The following is an 18082-nucleotide window of genomic DNA, read 5'->3' on the forward strand; positions in this document are numbered from 1 at the left end:
CAGCCCACCCTCCGGAGGTCTGGGCCTGTGGGGGGTGGCGCTCCCTTCTCTGAGCATTGGCCTGAGGCTCCAAAACTCCTGGAACACGTGTTGTGTGTTCCTTCCTCAGTGGACCCGGCCTCTGAGCTCTTGTCACAGCCTCCAGGCCCAGCCAACTAGGGACCGGGTAGTGAAAGCTCCTCGGGAACAAAATGGAAGCTTAAACTGCCCTGCTCCACCCGCCCTGGGGCACCCCCTCAGGTGTGATCCTTCAGTCTCCAGCCAGACTAGGAGGGAATTGCCTCTGGCAGAGGGTGGCCTGCCTACTTTGAGACCCTCACGAGTAGCTTCCTGGAGACGCCTTGTGGGTCAGATGCAGCGTCAGCGCGTTCTTCCCCAGAACCCAGAGCCTTCGACCAGGCGATATGGTGAGGACACCTTGCTGGGCCAGGCTGCGCCCTACCCCTGTCCACCCTCCCAGCATGTCCCCTACCCCGAGCCGGTCCACAGAGCAGGCCCCTGCCCCCAGCTTCCTATCCACACCGTTGGCCGGCCTTTGGTAGTGAGGCGGAAGCAGCCTTACTTTTTGTACACACTTCTGGGTGTGAGCAAATGTTTCCCTGAGAACAGCAACTCTGAATCCATCTTGTGCACAGGCCACCGCCCCGCCCCGCCCCTCCCCACCTAGCTGAGAATCACTCCCAGCTCTCTGAGACAGAAACCCATTACTGAAGGGCGTCCTGGAAGTTCTTTCCAGACACTTACACGCCACCTCGCTCATGAGTCCTAGGGGAGGCATGCAGCCAGGCGGGGATGTTGCAGAATGCTCCCGTACTCCTTCCTGCCAAGTACAAAATTAGCAGATTGAACGGTTTCTCTCCCCCCTTTCAACATGGACATTCGTGGGGAGGAGCAGGACGAGAGGGAAGGCCGGGGAAAGTGTGCAAGCCTTTCTGAATGCTAGAGGCTGAAGATGCCAAGTCCATCGTCTCTGGATCACGGCCCTGGGGAGCTGGCTGCCCACAGAGCAGAGCCCTTGGTGCTTGGCGTAGCGTTTGTCCAGCTGTGGCCCAAGCGTGGCCCTTGTTCACACAGACCTTCTGCTCGTTGACGTCAGAGCAGCCCCTCTAACTGTGTGCCTCAGCAACCCTGGGCTGAACCCTGCTCCCGTCACCCCTGAACTGCCCCTAGTAGTTATTGCCTGACAGCTTTCTGGCCCTCCCACTTTACCAAGCACTAGGAATGCTGTTTCTTTTTGGACTGGAAATGAAGGGTGTGTGTGTGTGTGTGTGTGTGTGTGTGTGTCTTTAGTTCTAGTAGCTATATTTGGAACTCACTGTTTCTAATAACCATATGCCAATAATCACTCAAACACTCAGCTTTCCCCTTGATTACAAAAGCAGGAAGTCTGTTATGGTGGTCTGTTTTTCTTCCACACAATAAAACACATTGTCTGCTTACTGTACCAGTATTTGGCTAACATTAAACTCTGGGGGAAGCTGAAATTGGAACCGTGAACAGCTAATTTTCAAAACATTTGTTTAATGTAAATTGTGGTGTCAGCTCCCAGAAACAGCAGAGAACCTGCATCTCCAGGTTTAAGTGGAATGTTCTGAAAATAACCTTTCCAGAGACATGCGGAAAAAGCCTTAGTAACATGCTAAAGCACTTGGAGTAAAAGGGAGTTGGTATTTTTCAAGTGTCAACACTTGAATTCCAAATCATAATTTTCCCCCCAATTCGATGTAATTGGGAGGTTTTGAAAGTCTCCAGTTGTGACAGCTGAGTCAGCTATCATGGAACCAGAACCCACTGGGGCTGGGAGTCCAGGGCCCTCACGGTGCCTTGGGGCTCCTCCTTCCTACTTGGTGGGTGGCCTCAGGCGAGTCTGTGCCTCAGTTTACCCCCTCCCCTAAAATGATGGCGTCCCTTCCAGCCTCACATTTCAGCGACCGAACACGTGCACCGTGTTTCTGACCAGGTAGTATGTGTCAGGGTGGGGATGGCACAAAGGAGGGTGCTGTAAGAATTCTCAGCACGGCCCCCCTGCCTCCCAGAGCAGTCCCTGTAATGAGTGTGAATGTACCTTTCAGAAAGTCTATGCGTGAAAGCATAGCAATCCGTAAAGCCCTCCTCATTGTCCCTGCCTTTAAATATAAGAACGTATAAACGACGTTACCCGCCGTTTGGCCAGGGTGCCGCAGCAGTGAAGGGTGCCAGTGCACTTGGCTTTGTGTTCAAATTCTGCCACGTCCTGGTCGTGTGACCTTAGGAAGTGACTTAATTTCCCTGGTGTCTCCGTTTCCTCGTCTGTGAAGTGAGTTCGAACACAGGGTGCGCGGGTGGCTTAGGAGAGCGTGCTGTCAAGTCCTCACAACAGTGCCTGGCACACACCTTCGCTCTTGCTCTCACTGCCTTGTTCTTGGGCGGCTCTGAACACAGAGCTGTTCTTGCGTATTCCCCCGGGTGGTTCTGGTGCCCTGGGTAGTGTGCAAAGCCATTCTCACCAGTGCTCTGCGAATGAACTGGCAGTTCTGAGCATTCCAGCCACCAAGTGCCACAGGGACCCTGAGTGTGCATGGGTGTTCGCCTGCAGAGCATCTTCTCCCAGCCAGAAGTGTCCAACTCTGCCTCCTTTTAGCGGTTAACACCAAAGTTGTTGAAAGAAGATGCCTTCAGTTTGATCGGTACTCACCGAGCCTGCACGTGCTCCCCGTTACTCTTGCTGTGAGGGCGCAGCGGTGAGCGCAGGCCCTTGCGCTCCGTGGGCGCTCGCTGAGCTTTGATCTACTGAGGGGGAGCAGGGCCATTACAGAAGGTTTTCACCCGCATAAAATACTGAAGATTCAAAGGAAGCCATTTATGCTTAAGTCCTCCAGGTTAAGACCCCTTGTCGGAATGTTTACTGAGAGCCATAGGGCAACCTTTAAGGCATCTCCAAGACCGTTTTTGCCAAAAGTCTGGATTAAAAAATACTCTCAATTAGGATTTTTCTGATTTGTTTCCTTTTTTTTTTAAGTTTTTATTTTAGTTCAAGTTAGTTAACATACAGAGTTCTGTTAGTCTCAGGTGTACAATACAGTGATGCAGTCTCACCTAGGACTCTGCAAACATAAACCCACGCTGCCACCCCCACTGAACTCCACCCCCGTGTGGAAATCACCTCCTGAATCATGACGATACACTTGCTCACTGCCTGTCGGAAAGCCCACGATGAATTTGGTAGAGCACCTGTTTCTTTTTTGAGAAATATTTAAACTGGAAACTGAGTGGTGAATGTTGGAGTCAAGGGTGCCAAAGAAAGACATTGGTTCTTGTGAGAAGCTGCCATCCTTGCAAAATTTTGCTGGCCTTTTAAGCTTCCCAGCAGGTCCGACATCAGGGTGAAGGAGACAGGGAATAGGTCATCTTGGGTTGATGATTTCACGTAAGGCTTTTTGGACACTCAGCCCGCACATGTTCTTAAATAGGTCTCCCCCCTGACTCTGACCGAATAGAAGCTGGGTGCAGGTACAATACATGGGGGCTTTAGGATTTGTAGAACATTATTAAATTCCCCAAAGTCAGTCATTTTGGAAACTGACAAAGACTATTGCTTGCTAGCTTTTTCCCCTCCTGCCAGGTTCTGAAAAAAATCTACCGCCTACTCTCACCATTTCATAAAAGAAAGTGGCATTTGAATCCAAAAGGCTGGGAAGGGAAGTGATCCCTGACTACAGGCTTGATGTAAAACTTACGGAACGGTTACTGTGATCTGAACGTAGGGACCTCTCACAGGGCACCTCAACTACCCTGTCGTGGGCCGGGAACCTCGCACGGAAGAGACTCGGGGTGTTTGCCAAATAGCTGGACTGGAGAGAACCGGGAAGGAATGGCTTGTCCTACACAGACAGGGCTTGGCAGCTTTCTCTCAAGGCCAGTGTTTTATCAGATCTCCCACCTTAGACTCATTTTTCCCACAAGGAATCAAAGGCAGAGAGAAGTTAAGCAGTGTGCTCTAGATTTCAGCACTAGTAGAACCAGAAATCGTATGCAGAATTTCAGAGCCCGCACATCATGTCCCTTGTGTGTCCTGTGACCACAGACCACTTACTCGCCTTGGCAGAAGCCCCTCGGTAGGTGCAGGGCTGACAGCCATCTGTTGTAGGCCAAGTGGAGCAACAGCTTAAAAACATTTTTTTTCTTAATATCACATCCTGGACTCTCACTGTATTTGTGCATTCATGGTACCTCTTCTGCTCAAAGTTTCCACCTCTTATCCTCTCTAGCGCTGTTTTCCAGTTTTATCGAGATATGCCTGACATACAGCACTACCTACATTTAAGGTATGCAGCATGAGGACTTGACTTACATCAGCTGTGGAATGGTTACCACAGTGAGTTCAGGCGATATTGTCTCATGTAGCTACAAAAAAAGCGTTCGTTTGTCTTTGTGATGAGAACTCTTAGGACTTACCCTCTTAATAACTTTCAGCTATACCGTGCAGCACTGTTAACTCTAGTTGGCGTGCTGTGTGTTACAGCCCCTGTACTTCTTTATCTCATAACTGGAAGTTTGTATCTTTTTTTGTAGTATTTTTTTTAAAAAGTGTAAATGACCTACAATGTTAGTTTCAGGGTGTACAATGTAGCTGTTTGTCTTTGTATGTTTCACTGTGCTCACCCCCCACTGTCTTTACCGTCTGTCACCGCGCAACCATATTATAACGCCATTGATTTTATTCCCTGTGCTGTACGTTTTATCCTTGTGACTTATTCTGTAACTAGAAGCCTGTACCTCCCACGCCTCTTCACCCATTTTGCCCACCATGCCACCCACCTCTCCTCTGGCAGCCTCATGTGCTCTGTATTTATGATTCTGTTTCTACTTTTTGTTTCATTCATCTCTTTTGATTTTTAGATGGCATGTGTAAGTGATACCATACGGTATTTATCTTCTCTGACTTATTTCACTTAGCATAATATGCTCTGGGTCTATCCTCGTTGTTGCATACGGCAAGATCTCATCCTTTTATATCACTGAGCAATATTCCTTTGTGTGTGCATGTGAATAATATATGCGTATGCCACTTCTTTATGCATTCATCTGTGGATGGACACTTGGGTTGCTTCTCTGTCTTGGGTACTATACATAATACTGCAATAAACATAGGAGTGCATATATCTTTCCCAATTAGCGTGTTCTGTTTCTTTGGAGATATAACAAGTGGATTACTGGACCATATGGTAACTGTATTTTTAAATTTTGAGGAACACGCATATTGTTTTGCATAGTGGCCGCACCAGTTTACATTCCCACCAGCAGTGCACAAGGGTTCTTTTTTCTCCACCTCCTCCCCAACACTTGTTATTTCTTATTCTTTTGATTTCAGCCGTTTTGGTAGGTGTGAGGTGATAAGTCACTGTGGTTTTGATTTGCATTTCCCTGATGATGAGTGATGTTGAGCAACTGTATGTCATCCTTGGAAAAATGTCTATTCATGAAACCCTCTTTATTGAGAGTTTTTATCATGAATAGATGTTGAATTTTGTCACATGTTTTTTTTTTAATCTTTTGATCCTCTTGGTCATAGTATATTTATCCTTCATTGTGTTGATGTGGTGTATCATGTTGCTTGATTTGCAAAGATTGAACCATCCTTGCATCCCCAGAATAAATCCCATTCGGTCATGGTGAGTGATTTTTTTTTTTTTTAAGATTTTATTTGAGAGACAGCATGAGAGAGAGAGCAGGAGCAGGGGTGAGGGGTAGAGGGAGAAACGGACTGCTGGGATCATGACCCGAGCCGAAGGCAGACGCTTAACGACTGAGCTACCCAGGCACCCAGTGAATGATCTTTCTCATGTATTCTTGAATGCAGTTTGGTAATATTTTGTTGAGGATTTTTTTTTAATCTTTGTTCATCAAGGATATTGGATGTAGGGCACTGGGACCCTGCTCCCTCCCATCCACCCATGCTACCAAGGTGTAGGGGAAATGGAAACCATGGCACTAACCAGTTCCTCTGACCTGGAGAGAATTTCAGCAGCAACCCTGCCATTTAGTGGAGTTCTAGGGCTGGATCTTTTATATTCTAGCTGCTCTTTTAAACCAAGGCTATTTTTTCCCTGTGCCCCACGGCAGAGAAATCTGCTCCCAGTGCCGCACTACTGTTCCTCCCTCCTGCAGTATGCAGCAGCAAGGGTGGGGGTTCCCTTCATGATCATGTCTCCGTCTCTTCTGCTATTATTCTCTATGTGGTCTCTTTATCTTTTGTTGTGTAGAAGCTGTTCAGTCAGCCCTCAGTTCTTCAGAAGGAATTGCTGTATCAATAGGGGCAGATGTGGGGTGTCTGTGGTGGAGGTGAGTTCAGGGTCTTCCCACATCACTAGCTCGGACTGGAACTCTAGGTGAAGTTAGTACTTTCTGACCGCTGACATCCAAGTCTCCCACAAATACACAACTATAAATAAAAAATGAGGTATAGGGCTTTAGATGGAATTCGAGCAAGTTAAGGGACCTTTTTTTGTCTTCATAGTACACTTCATTGGGGTGCATATATTTTTATTTTTGTCTTAACATTGTGTTTGATTCATTTAGGTTATTGTATGTAGCAGACAGCACCGAGTCTGTGCATCTCATGGTCGGAATTTACCACCACGTGGTTATCCATTCTGCTCTGGAGATATTTGTTTCCAATTTGAGGCTCCCACCAAGATTCCTGCTCCAAAAGTACATGCCTTTTGGTGCGCACATGTTGTATTGTCTTGGGAGAATACCTTTAAGTGGAATCGTGGTATCACAGGGTATTTATATGTTCAGCTTTAGCAGAGAGTGCCAAATAGTTTTCCCGAGTGGGGGTAAAAGTATGTAGTCCCAATGCAGCAAATGGGAATTCCAGTGCTACATTCTTGCCGAGGCAGGCTAATCTGAGAATTGAATTTTAACCATTCTGCTGGCTGTGCATCGTCTCGATGACCAGTTAGCTTTAGCGTGTGCTCAAACCAATTTTGGCCCTTTGCGTAATTCCTTTTGTGCTAGTGCTTGTGCAGTTTTAAAAATTAGGATTGGCTATCTATTTTAAATGACGTACAGTACTTCTTTTTATATTATGGATTTGAATTTCTTTTTTATTGAGAGAGAATTGGCATTTAACATTACAGTCCTTTCAGGTGTACCACGTGACGATTTGATATTTGTATATATATTGTGAATGATGGCCACAGTATGTCCAGTTAGCCTCTATCACTGTACGTAATTACCGAGTTACTTTTCTTAGGATGAGAACTTGTAAGGTCGACTTTGTTAGCTACTTTCAAATAGGCAATACAATATTACTGACTCTAGTCACCAGGCTTCATATTACCCCCTCAGGACTTCTTTCTTTTATAACTGAAAGTTTGTAGCTTTTGACCTCCTTCACCCATCTCACCTGCCTCCCACCCTCAGCCCCTGCCTCTGTCAACTGTCAGTCTGTTCTCTGTATCTAGCAACTGGGCTTTTTTTCTTTCTTTTTTATGATTCTACCTATAAGTGAGAACATACAGTTATTTGTCTTTCTCTGTGATGTATTTCACTTAGTATAATACCTTAAGGTCACATCCTTCTTTTTTATGGTTTAGTAACATTGTGTTTTATATAAATGTATGTGTATATGTATACATAAAATGATTTAGGAGATATGTATAATAAGACATATAATTATAATAGGACATATTATATATGTAAGGACATATATTAGAATATAAAACATGTTCATATATGTAATATATAAATCTCTTCATTAAATTATCATATTTTCTTTATGTTTCCATTGATGGGTACTTAGGTTCTTTCCATGACGTGGCTATTACAGATAATGCTCTAGTAAACATGGGGGTACATATATCTTTTTGAGTTAGTGTTTTTGTGTTCTTCAGAAGTAAAAATTGGTGGGTCATATGGTAGTTCTGTTTTTAATTTTCTGAGGAACCTCCACACTGTATCCCATGGTGGCCGCACCAATTTACATTCCCACCAACAGTACACAGGGAGTCTCCCTTTCTCCATGTCCTCACCAACACCTCTTATTTCCTGTCTTTTCGATAATAACCTAACAGCTGTGAGGTGATGTCTCATGATGCTCTGGAATCGCATTTACCTGATGGTTGGTGATGTGAGGCACCTTTCCATATATTTGTTTGCCATCGGTATGTCCTCTTTGGAAAAATGTCTACTCAGAATCTGACCACTTTTTAAAGTTTTTATTTAAATTCCAGTTACTTAACGTACAGCATAATGTTAGTTTCCCGTGTCTGCTGTAGTGATTCAGCACTTCCGTACAATACCCGGTGCTCGTGACGAGCACCCTCTTTAATCCCCATCACCTGTTTGACCCATTCCCTCACCCATCTTCCCTCTGGTAACCATCCACTTGTTCTGCAGAGCTGAGACACTGGTTCTTGGTTTGCCTCCCTCTCTTTTTTCCCGTTTGCTCTTTTGTTTCGTACATTTCACATATGCGTGAAATCATATGGTATTTTTCTTTCTCTGACTGACCTGTCTCGCTAAGCATAATATTCCTAGCTCTATCCAAGTTGTTGCCAACGGCAAAACTTGGTTCTTTTTTATGGTTGAGTATTAATCCATTGTGTATATGCACTACGTCTTCTTTATCAGTTCATCATTCAGCGGACACTTGGGCTGTTTCCGTAATTGGGCTATTGTAGATAATGCCGCTTTAAACGTCATGGTACATGTATCCCTTTTAATTAGTATTTTCTATCCTTTGGGTAAATACCTAGCAGTGTGACTGCTGCATCACAGAGTAGTTCCATTTTTAACTTTCTGAGGAACCCCATACTGTTTTCCACAGTGGCTGCACCAGTTTGCATTCCCACCAACAGTGTAAGAGGGCTCCCCCTTCCCCCCTTCCTCACCAACACCTTTTGTTCCTTGTGCTGTTGATTTTTGCCATTTTGACAGGTGTGAGGTGATAATTCGTTGTGGTTTTGATTTGCATTTCCCTGATGATCAGTGGTGATGAGCATCTTTTCATGTGTCTGTTGGGGATCTGTATGTCTTTTATAGAAAAATGTCTGTTCACATCTTCTGCCCATTTTTAATTATTTGTTTTTTGGGTGTTGAGTTTATTAAGTTCTTTATATATTTTGGAAGCTAACCCTTTATCAGATGTGTCATTTGCAAATATCTTCTCCCATTCCATAGGTTAGTTTTAGTTTTGTGAATTATTTCCTTCCCTCTGCAGAAGCTTTTTATTTTGGTGTAGTCCCAATCATCTATTTTTGCTTTTGTCTCCCTTGCCTCAGGAGACATATCTAGGAAGAAGTTGCTATGGCTGATGTCAAAGAAGTTACTGCCTGTGTTCTCTTCTACAATTTTTATGGTTTCAGGCCTCACATTTAGGTCTCTGGCCACTTTTTAATCAAATTTTTTTTTTCCTTTTGCTATTGAGTTGTAGGAGTTCTTTATATAGTTTGGATATTAACCCCTTATCAGATACAGAGCTTCTTTGACTTTTGACGGGGTTGCATCCTGGTAAACCCATTAAAAGTTCAAAATGCGTCTGACACACCTAACCTACCAAACATCATAGCTTAGCCTAGCCTACTGCACATGTGCTCAGAACACTAATTTGCTTACAGTTGGACAAAATCCTTCTCACACAAAAGCCTATTTTATAAGAAAGTGTGGAATATTTCAAGTTATTTATTGAATACTGTACTGAAAGTGAAAAACAGGATGGTTCCATAGGTACAGGATGGTTTTGTAAGTGTATTCATCATGTACCCTTATGACTGTGTGGCTGACGGGGCGCTGCGGCTAGCTCTTGTTGCCTAGCACCCCTGGAGAGTATAGCACGTCGCTATCCTAGGAAAAAAATCAAAATTTAAATTCGAGGTATGGTTTCTACTGAACGTGTATTGCTTTTGTACCATTGTAAAGCTGAAAAATTCAAAGTCAAACCATTGGACGTCAGGGACTGTCTGTAGATGATTTGCAAATTTCTCTAAAGGTTGACTTTTCGTTTTGTTGATGGTTCCTTTGCTCTGCACAATCTTTTCCATTTGGTGTAGTCCCACTGTTGATCTTGCTTTGGTTGCCTTTGCCTGTGATCCCATATCCAAAAAAATCATCACCAAGACCAATAACAAGGAGCTTGCCCTCTGTTTCCTAGGAGTTTCTTGATTCAGGACTTATATTCACATGTTTTCTCCATTTTGAGTTAATTTTTGTGTAAGATGTATAATGTTGGTACAGCTTCATTCTTTTGCATACGGCTGTCCCATTTTCCCAACACAGTTTAATGGAAGAGACTGATCTTTCCCCTTTTGTATATTCTTAACTCTTTTGACATGAACTAGTAATATATATGCGGGTTTTTTCTGGGCTCTCTGTTCTGTCCCATTGGTCTATGTCTGTTTTCATGTTGATACCATACTGTTTTGATTACTGATCTTTGTAATATAATTTGAAATCAGGGAGCATGATGCCTTCTCTTTTGTTTTTTTGCAAAGATTGCTTTGGCTTTCAGAGTCTTGTGATTTTATATAAATCTTAGGATTGTTCTGTTTCCCTGAGAAATGCCATTGGAATTTTGATAGAGGTTGTATTAAATCTGTAGATTGCTTTGGTTGGTACAGACATTTTAACAATTTTAATCCTTCCAATCCATAAGCACAGAATCTCTCTCCATTTGTGTCTTCTTCAATTTCTTTCATTAATATATTATAGTTTTCAGTGTACAATACAGAGTTTTCAGCATATAGTTTTTTGCCTTTTTGGTTAAATTCCTAAGTATTTTATTTCTTTGATGCCATTGTCAATGGGATTGTTTTCTTAATTTCTCTTTCTGATAATTTGTTATTAGCATATACAAATGCAACAGAATCCTGTATATTAATCTGGTATCCTGCAACTTTATTGAATCCATTTATTCTAACAGGTTTTTGGTGGAGTCTTTAGGGTTTTATATATATAATATCATGCTATTTGCAAATAGTGACCGCTTTACTTCCCTTCTGATTTTGATGCCTTGTATTTATTTTTCTTGCCTAATTGCTCTGGCTAGGACTTATATAATAGTATATTGAATAAAAGTGGCAAGAATGGGCATTGCTGTCTTGTTCCTGATCTTAGAGGAAACGCTTTGAGCTTTTCACTAATGAATATGATGTTAGCTTTTGGCTTGGTACTTATGGACTTTATTATGTATAGATAGGTATGTTCCTTCTGTACCCAGTTTTTGACAGCTTTTTATCATAAATGGATGTTGAATTTTGTCAGATGCTTTTTCTGCATTTGTTGAGGTGATCATATGCTTTTTATCCGTCATTTGTTACTATGGTGTATCACTCTGATGGATATTAAACCACGCTTACATCCCCAGAATAAAGCCCACTTGATCATGGTATATGATTCTTTTAATGTACTGTTGAATTCAGTTTGTTAGTATTTTGTTGAGGGTCTTGCATCTGTGTTAACAAGGGATATTGGCGTGTAATTTACTTTTCTTATGGCATCCTTGTCTAGTTTTGGTATCAGGATAATGCTGGCCTGTAAATTGAGTTTGGAAGTGTCCTCCTCTTTTATATTTTGGAATAATTTAAGAAGGATTGGTATTAATTCTTCTTTAAATGTTTGGTAGAACTAATCAGTGAAACCTTCTGGTCCTGGACTTTTGTTTGTTGTGAGGTTTTGATTACTGATTCTATCCCTTTACTAGTAATCCATCTGTTGAGATTTTTATTTTTCTTCAGGATTCAGTCTCGGTAGGTTGTGTGTTGCTAGGATTTTGTCCCTTTCTTCTAGGTTGTCCATTTTTTGGGGGCATATAATTTTTCATAGTAGTCTCTTACAGTTCTTTGTATTTCTGTGGTGTCAGTTGTAACATCTTTTTCATTTCTGATTTTATTTATTTGAATCCTCTGGGGGTTTTTTTCTTGGTGAGTCTAGCCAGAGGTTTATCTTTTCAAAGGGCTAGCTCTTAGATTTATTGATCTTTTCTGTTTTTAGTTTGTTTCCACTCTGATCTGTATTATTTCGTTCTTACTACTAACTTAGGGCTTCATTTGTTCCCTTTTTTTTTCTTTCCTGGTTTCTTTTGATGTTAGGCGTTTGAGATTTCTCCTGTTTTTTGAAGTAGGCCTGTATTGCTGTAAACATTCCTCTTAGAACTGCTTTTGCTGCATCTCATAAGTTTTGGTGTGTTGTATTTCCATTTGTCTCAGGGTATTTCTTTCTTTCTTTTTAAAGATTTATTTATTTTTTTTAATAATATTTTTTATTCTATTATGTTAGTCACCATACAGTACATCCCCAGTTTTTGATGTAAAGTTCGATGATTCATTAGTTGCGTATAACATCCAGTGCACCATGCAATACGTGCCCTCCTTAATACCCATCACCAGCCTATCCCAGCCCTCCCTCCCGAAGCCCTCAGTTTGTTTCCCAGAGTCCATAGTCTCTCATGGTTCTTTCCCCCTTCTGTTTACCCCCCCTTTCTTCTTCCCTTTCATCTCCTACCGATCTTCCTACTTCTTATGTTCCATAAATGTCTCAGGGTATTTCTTGATTTCTCTTTTGATTTCTTCTTTAGACCCATTGGTTGTTGAATAGTGTGTAGTTTAATCTCCACATATTTGAATTTTCCAGTTTTTTCCCTCATAATTGTTTTCTAGTTTCTTGGCACTATGATCAAAAAAGATGATTGATATGATTTCAGTTTTCTTAAATTTATTAAGACCTGTTTTGTGGCCTAAAATATGACCTGTCCTACAGAATGTTCCATGTGGGTATGAAAGAAATGTGTACTGTGTTACTTTTGGGTGAAATGTTCTGAATATATCTGTTAAATCCACTTGGTCTCATGTCATTTAAGGCCAGTCTTCATTGATTTTCTGTCTGCTTGATCTATCTATTGATGAAGGTGGGGGTATGATGTCCCCTATTATTAATGTATTGCTGTCCGTTTCTCCCTTTAGGTCTTTTCGTGTTTGCTTTATATATTTATGTGATCCTAGATTGGGTGCATAAGTGTTTACAATATTTATAGAGTATATATAGATATTCTCTTGTGGGTTTGACACATTTATCATTATGTAATACCCTTTAGTATCTGTTATTGTAGTCTTTATTTTAAAGAATATTTTGTCTGATATAACTGTAGCTACCCCTGCTTTCTCTTGGTTTCCTTTTGCATGAAAAATCTTTTTCTACCACTTCACTTTGTGTCTTGTCCTTACTTGTGAACTGTGTCTCTTGTAGGCAGCCTATCAATGAGTCTTGTGTTTTTATCCATTCAGTCGTTGTATGTCTTTTGATTGGAGAATTTAGCCCATTCACATTTAAAGTAATTATTGACAGGTATGTACCTGTCATTTTGTGAATTGTTTTCTGGCTGTTCTGTAATTCTTCTGTTCCTTTCTTCTCTTGCTCTCTGCCTTTGTGATTTGGTGGTTGTCTTTAATGGTGTCTTTATCTTTTGTGTAGTATCTACTGTAGGCTTTTGCTTTGTGTTTACCATGAGGCTGATAAATAACAACTATTCACAATCTGTTTCAAGTTGATAATGTAAGTTTGAATACATTCTAAAACTCTGCATTTTTATCCTCCTTACACTTCATGTTATTGGTGTCACACATGATGTCTTTTAATCTCACGTGACCCTTAACTAATTATTGTACTAATTGTTATTCCAACATTGTCTTTTAAACTTCGTATTAGCCTTATAAGGGATTAAGTCCCTACTTTTAGTATATACTTACCTTTGCTAGTGAGAGTTACACTTTCATATGTTTTCCTATTACTAAATAGCACCCTTTCTTTTTGGCTTAAGTCCCCTTCACATTTCTAGTATGGCCAGTTTAGTTGTGGTGAACTCTTTTGGCTTTTTGCATCTCTGGAAAATTATTTATCTCTCAATTTCAAAGGACACTTTTGCCAGGTAGAGTATTCCTGGTTGGAAGTTTTTTACTTTCGGTACTTTGAATATATTGTGCCACTCTCTTGTGGCCTGCAAATTTCTGCTGAAGAATCTGCTGATAGTCTAATGGGGGTTCCCTTGTACGTAACAAGTTGTTTTTCTCTTGCCACTTTTAAGATTCTCTCCTTGTCTTTAACTTTTGACATTTTAATTATAATGTGTCTTGCCTGTAGGTCTCTTTGGGCTCATCTTTTTTGGAACTCTCTGGGTTTCCTGTCAGGATTTCCTTATTTTTTATGGCTGAATGTTTCCACAGTTCTTTATCCATTCATCTGGCTGTGGACACTTAGGTTGTTTCTTTGTGTTGGCTGTGACCTCTTGGACATAGTGTTTTTATTTCCTTTGGTTATATTCCCAGAAATGGAACTGCTGGATCATATGGATTCTACTTTTAAATGTTTGAGGAACTTCATACTGTTTTTCATAGTGGTCGTACCAGTGTACAATGTGGGCAACGGCTTTAATGGAGGAGGCCATGAGCAAACGAATCACTGCTGGCATCACCAGTATTAATCATTACAGGCTCAGCCTTAAAACTTGGCTTTATAGGCAGCTCCTGACTCATACCAGGGACACAGGGAAGCTGTCACGGTCCCCTCCTCCCAATAGAGCTAGCTCCGTTTCTTGAATGCTTGAAATCTGTCAGTTAAGGCCTTTTTACCTCTAAAAAAAAAACCAACCAACCAAACAACAACAACAAAAAACAACCACCACCACCACCAAACAAACAAAAACACAAAAACCCAAGTATTTTTGGGCATAAGCACTAAATCCTTATTTACTTATCAACTGCATCCTATTCCCAAGCATTTACTGAACACCTCCTGTATGCATGGTGTTCACTGGGGTGGAGCAGTGATTCTCAAACTTTTTCTGCTTGCAGAACAACAATTTGAAAATCTTTGTATCTCACACATTTAAAATTTGACAGCTAAACTTCTGATAATAAATAAAAATCTGTGTAGGATGTATTTTTTGATATATAAAAACTGTTTTATCACTCATTTAAATGTATCCAAAGAAATCAAAATACTGTGCTGATTTGGAATACCACCATCATTTTAAAAGTATGTAGACAAGCTCTTTTTTAATAGGTGGAAAATTTACATTACTTTTCTCCTTGAGCCCGTATGTCCCTTTCACTTGTCCCACAGAATTTTATCCTAATGCCACACATTTAATGCTGGTGGTAGTATTGTGTTGATCTTCACAACAAAAATAATGTATATAATTTTAAGTTTTCTTGAAAAAATTTCTTGTGATCATAAAGGCACTAAATGCGGATTCTACAGGATTGGATAGTTATCACACTTATTAACATGCAGTTGATCAAACCAATAAATATTTTACAAATTTATTAACTATTAAGGAAAAAGTATTCTTGGAACTGTATGGGATAGATGGAGATATAGTTTTTACAATTAACTCAAGTTCTTAAGATAGAGACTTATTGCTAAAAACAGGTTCAGCATCCTGTATCTGTATATTTACAGGTGTAAGTACCAGGAATGTCTTGTTCTCACGCACGCGCGCACACACACACACACACACACACACAAAAGTGGGAATGGAAAGGATTTTGTTAAAGTGACATCACTCAGTCCTCTGAACTCGAGTTAAGTGCCAACAGTCACCTAGTAATCTGTCATCAATTCGTTTTAATATGTTTTATTTTACAATTGTTTTCGATTGACAGAAAAGTTACAGAGAACGTACAGAGTTCCTCAGTACCCCTCACCAGTTTCCCCATTGTAATGTCTTCCATCACCCCGGTACATTGGTCACAACTAAGAAACTGGCGTTGGTACGTTACTATGAAGTCCGTCAAGCTGTCCTTTAATGACCTCTCATCTGTTAAGTCAATTGGGTATTTCTCCCATTTTGTTGAAAGCACAGAATTAGAAACATCTGAGTAGTGAAAGGATTTGTCACCCAGTCTTTCCCTTTCTTGTTTTCTGGAAAGTATATCAAAAAAGGCTTAGTAAGACTTAGCACGTAACTGTACGTTATACCTTTCACTGTTGGGTTCTCTTTCACTTGTCAAATCTGGTATACTGAAAGAATTAGGAAAACCATAATAGTGATCATTTTAACATATCTTTGCTAATGCCCTGTTTCTTGATAAAATGCTTTTTGTATTAGCATTAATATCCAAACCTTCTAGCTTCAGATTTAGCTCATTTAACTTACAGAAAATGTTCCAGGTTGGCCATAGAACTTAAATGTTAAAGCAACACTTCTTGTTAAAGCAGACCATAAAACTAGAATAATTTTCCAATGTAAGCAAACATGTTAACATGTGACTGAATCTGAGTCCCTAAACAGGCATCTGTACGGGCACAAACCTCGCCCTGAGGTTGCGATCCAGAGCCTTCCTCTAGGAAGGCGTGGCCATCTGGAATACCTCTCACCCCCCTGCTTGCTTGGTTTGCTCACACTGGAGAATCCCCTCAAGAGTGATGTACTTTTTGATAATAACTCAGGGCAAGGGAGGAGGTGGAGTGTCGAAACCCAAACTACCGTTGCTCCCACTCCCCTCAGTCTGTGACGTATCTGAGTGTAGACATCCCCAGATGAGCCAAGTTACCCGCTTCTCATACGGCCCTCCTACTTAACAGAAATGCATGAAAGACTGGTAAAGCCCCGTATCCCGACTCCCGGGGTGGGTGGGGGGTGCCATGCCAGTCAGGGGAAGCGGGACAAGGCTGGTGGTGCAAGGAGGTGGGGCGTGAGACCTCTGTCCCAGGTGCACATCACTCAGGGCAGATCAGTTGCAGGAAAAGTCCATTCGAAAGTGGAGGCTCTGGAAATTAATGAAACCTACCTGGACAACATATGTTGCAGGGCTCTTGGGAACCCCAGGGTATACATACTTGAGTCTGGTTGGGACGGGGAAGAAGCCCAGGAGCACGCTGATAGCCCTGCCCACCAGGAGGACGGGGAGTCCCCAGAGGCAGCGGGGCTCACCAGCAGCCACCATAGGGATCCTTCTCCAGGGCTGGTTTTCTCGAAGGACAGTCGGGGAGTGTCTTACGTCCTCGGCTAGAGAAGGTTGGAGGGTTATGGTCCTTGGTCTGATATTTGGCTCTTTGAGAATTCATGATCGGGAACAGTTTGCTTTTTCCCCTCACACTTGAATAGTGTGCAGACATCTAGAAAGCAAAGACCCTTAATTAAGAGACATTTAATTGGTCTAACTTTATGAAAAGTTGTTAGAGTTTATCACTCCACAGTAAAGGTTTGCCTTTAAGTAGCTCTATTTCGAGATTACGAAGTGATGAGACTACAGCTAACACTCTTGGTGGGACTCCCGGACCTCAAAGAGCCTGCGGCTCCCACGTTGAGAAACACCGGAAAGTGGGGGTGGGTAGTTGCCCATTTCTCCAGGGTGACGGGTGGGGCCCTGGAGCCACCTCCCTGGTAGAAAGCCCCGATTCCTTGGTGCTCTGCCTGTGTGGGCCTCACAGTGACTCTTGTATTTGTGCAAGAAGAAGCAGGGGGAAGTCAGCAAGGCCGCCAGTGCCGACAGCACCACCGAGGGAACGCCAGCGGACGGCTTCACGGTCCTCTCCACCAAGAGCCTCTTCCTCGGCCAGAAGGTAGGCAGACACGTGGCCTCGGTCGGCTCGCGCCCTGGGACGGATGGGTGGAGGCCACCTCTGCTGCAGGAAGGCCTGGGGGTTCCTGGAGGCCGCTCCTGGGCTGGGGGCAGTGGGTGGAGGAGTGGGCGGCCGGGGCTTTTGGGGTGGCCTCAGGGAGGGCCGAGGCAGGAGTGCAGGGGAGGGGGGGACTGTCTCGGTGGGTGGGAAGAGGAGATAGCGCTGAAAGGAGGGGAGGCCACTCCTGCTGTGTTGGGGGGGGTGGTTCGGGACAGCCTGGGGTTAGTCTGCAGAAGGAGCTGCTAATGTGGGATTAAACGGGTCATCATGTAGCCTCGGCCAGAAAAACAGCCCAAAGTCAAAGCTGGGTCTTGGAAAAGGAAAGGTCTAGCAGGCAGCCCGCTCGCTCCGGGGGGCCCTGCAGGCAGAGCCTCTGATTGGGGGGCGGGATCATGTCTAAACATCCTTCGGTAACGGGTACACTGAGCCACCTCTCGACTCCTCAAGCCAATCTTTTGTTTGTTGTAACCGCGGGCACTGT

At 42.6% G+C, this 18082-nt stretch overlaps 1 protein-coding gene across 4 annotated transcripts in view; it reads left to right on the top strand.

Annotated features, from left to right (window-relative positions):
* Positions 1-18082, top strand: part of LOC103663804 (core histone macro-H2A.1) — a 76495-nt gene that overhangs the window by 33114 nt on the left and 25299 nt on the right. For 2 of the 4 annotated variants that reach the window (XM_040622421.1, XM_040622423.1), the window contains exon 5: positions 17431-17541. In XM_040622421.1, the coding sequence (XP_040478355.1) occupies positions 17431-17541 (111 nt within the window). The remainder of the gene's footprint in view (positions 1-17430; positions 17542-18082) is intronic. The other 2 variants (XM_040622422.1, XM_040622424.1) reach the window with 1 other exon arrangement.

The sequence above is a fragment of the Ursus maritimus genome, unplaced genomic scaffold (assembly GCF_017311325.1).
Source record: "Ursus maritimus isolate PB19 unplaced genomic scaffold, ASM1731132v1 scaffold_5, whole genome shotgun sequence".
NCBI classification, from domain to species: Eukaryota; Metazoa; Chordata; class Mammalia; order Carnivora; family Ursidae; genus Ursus; species Ursus maritimus.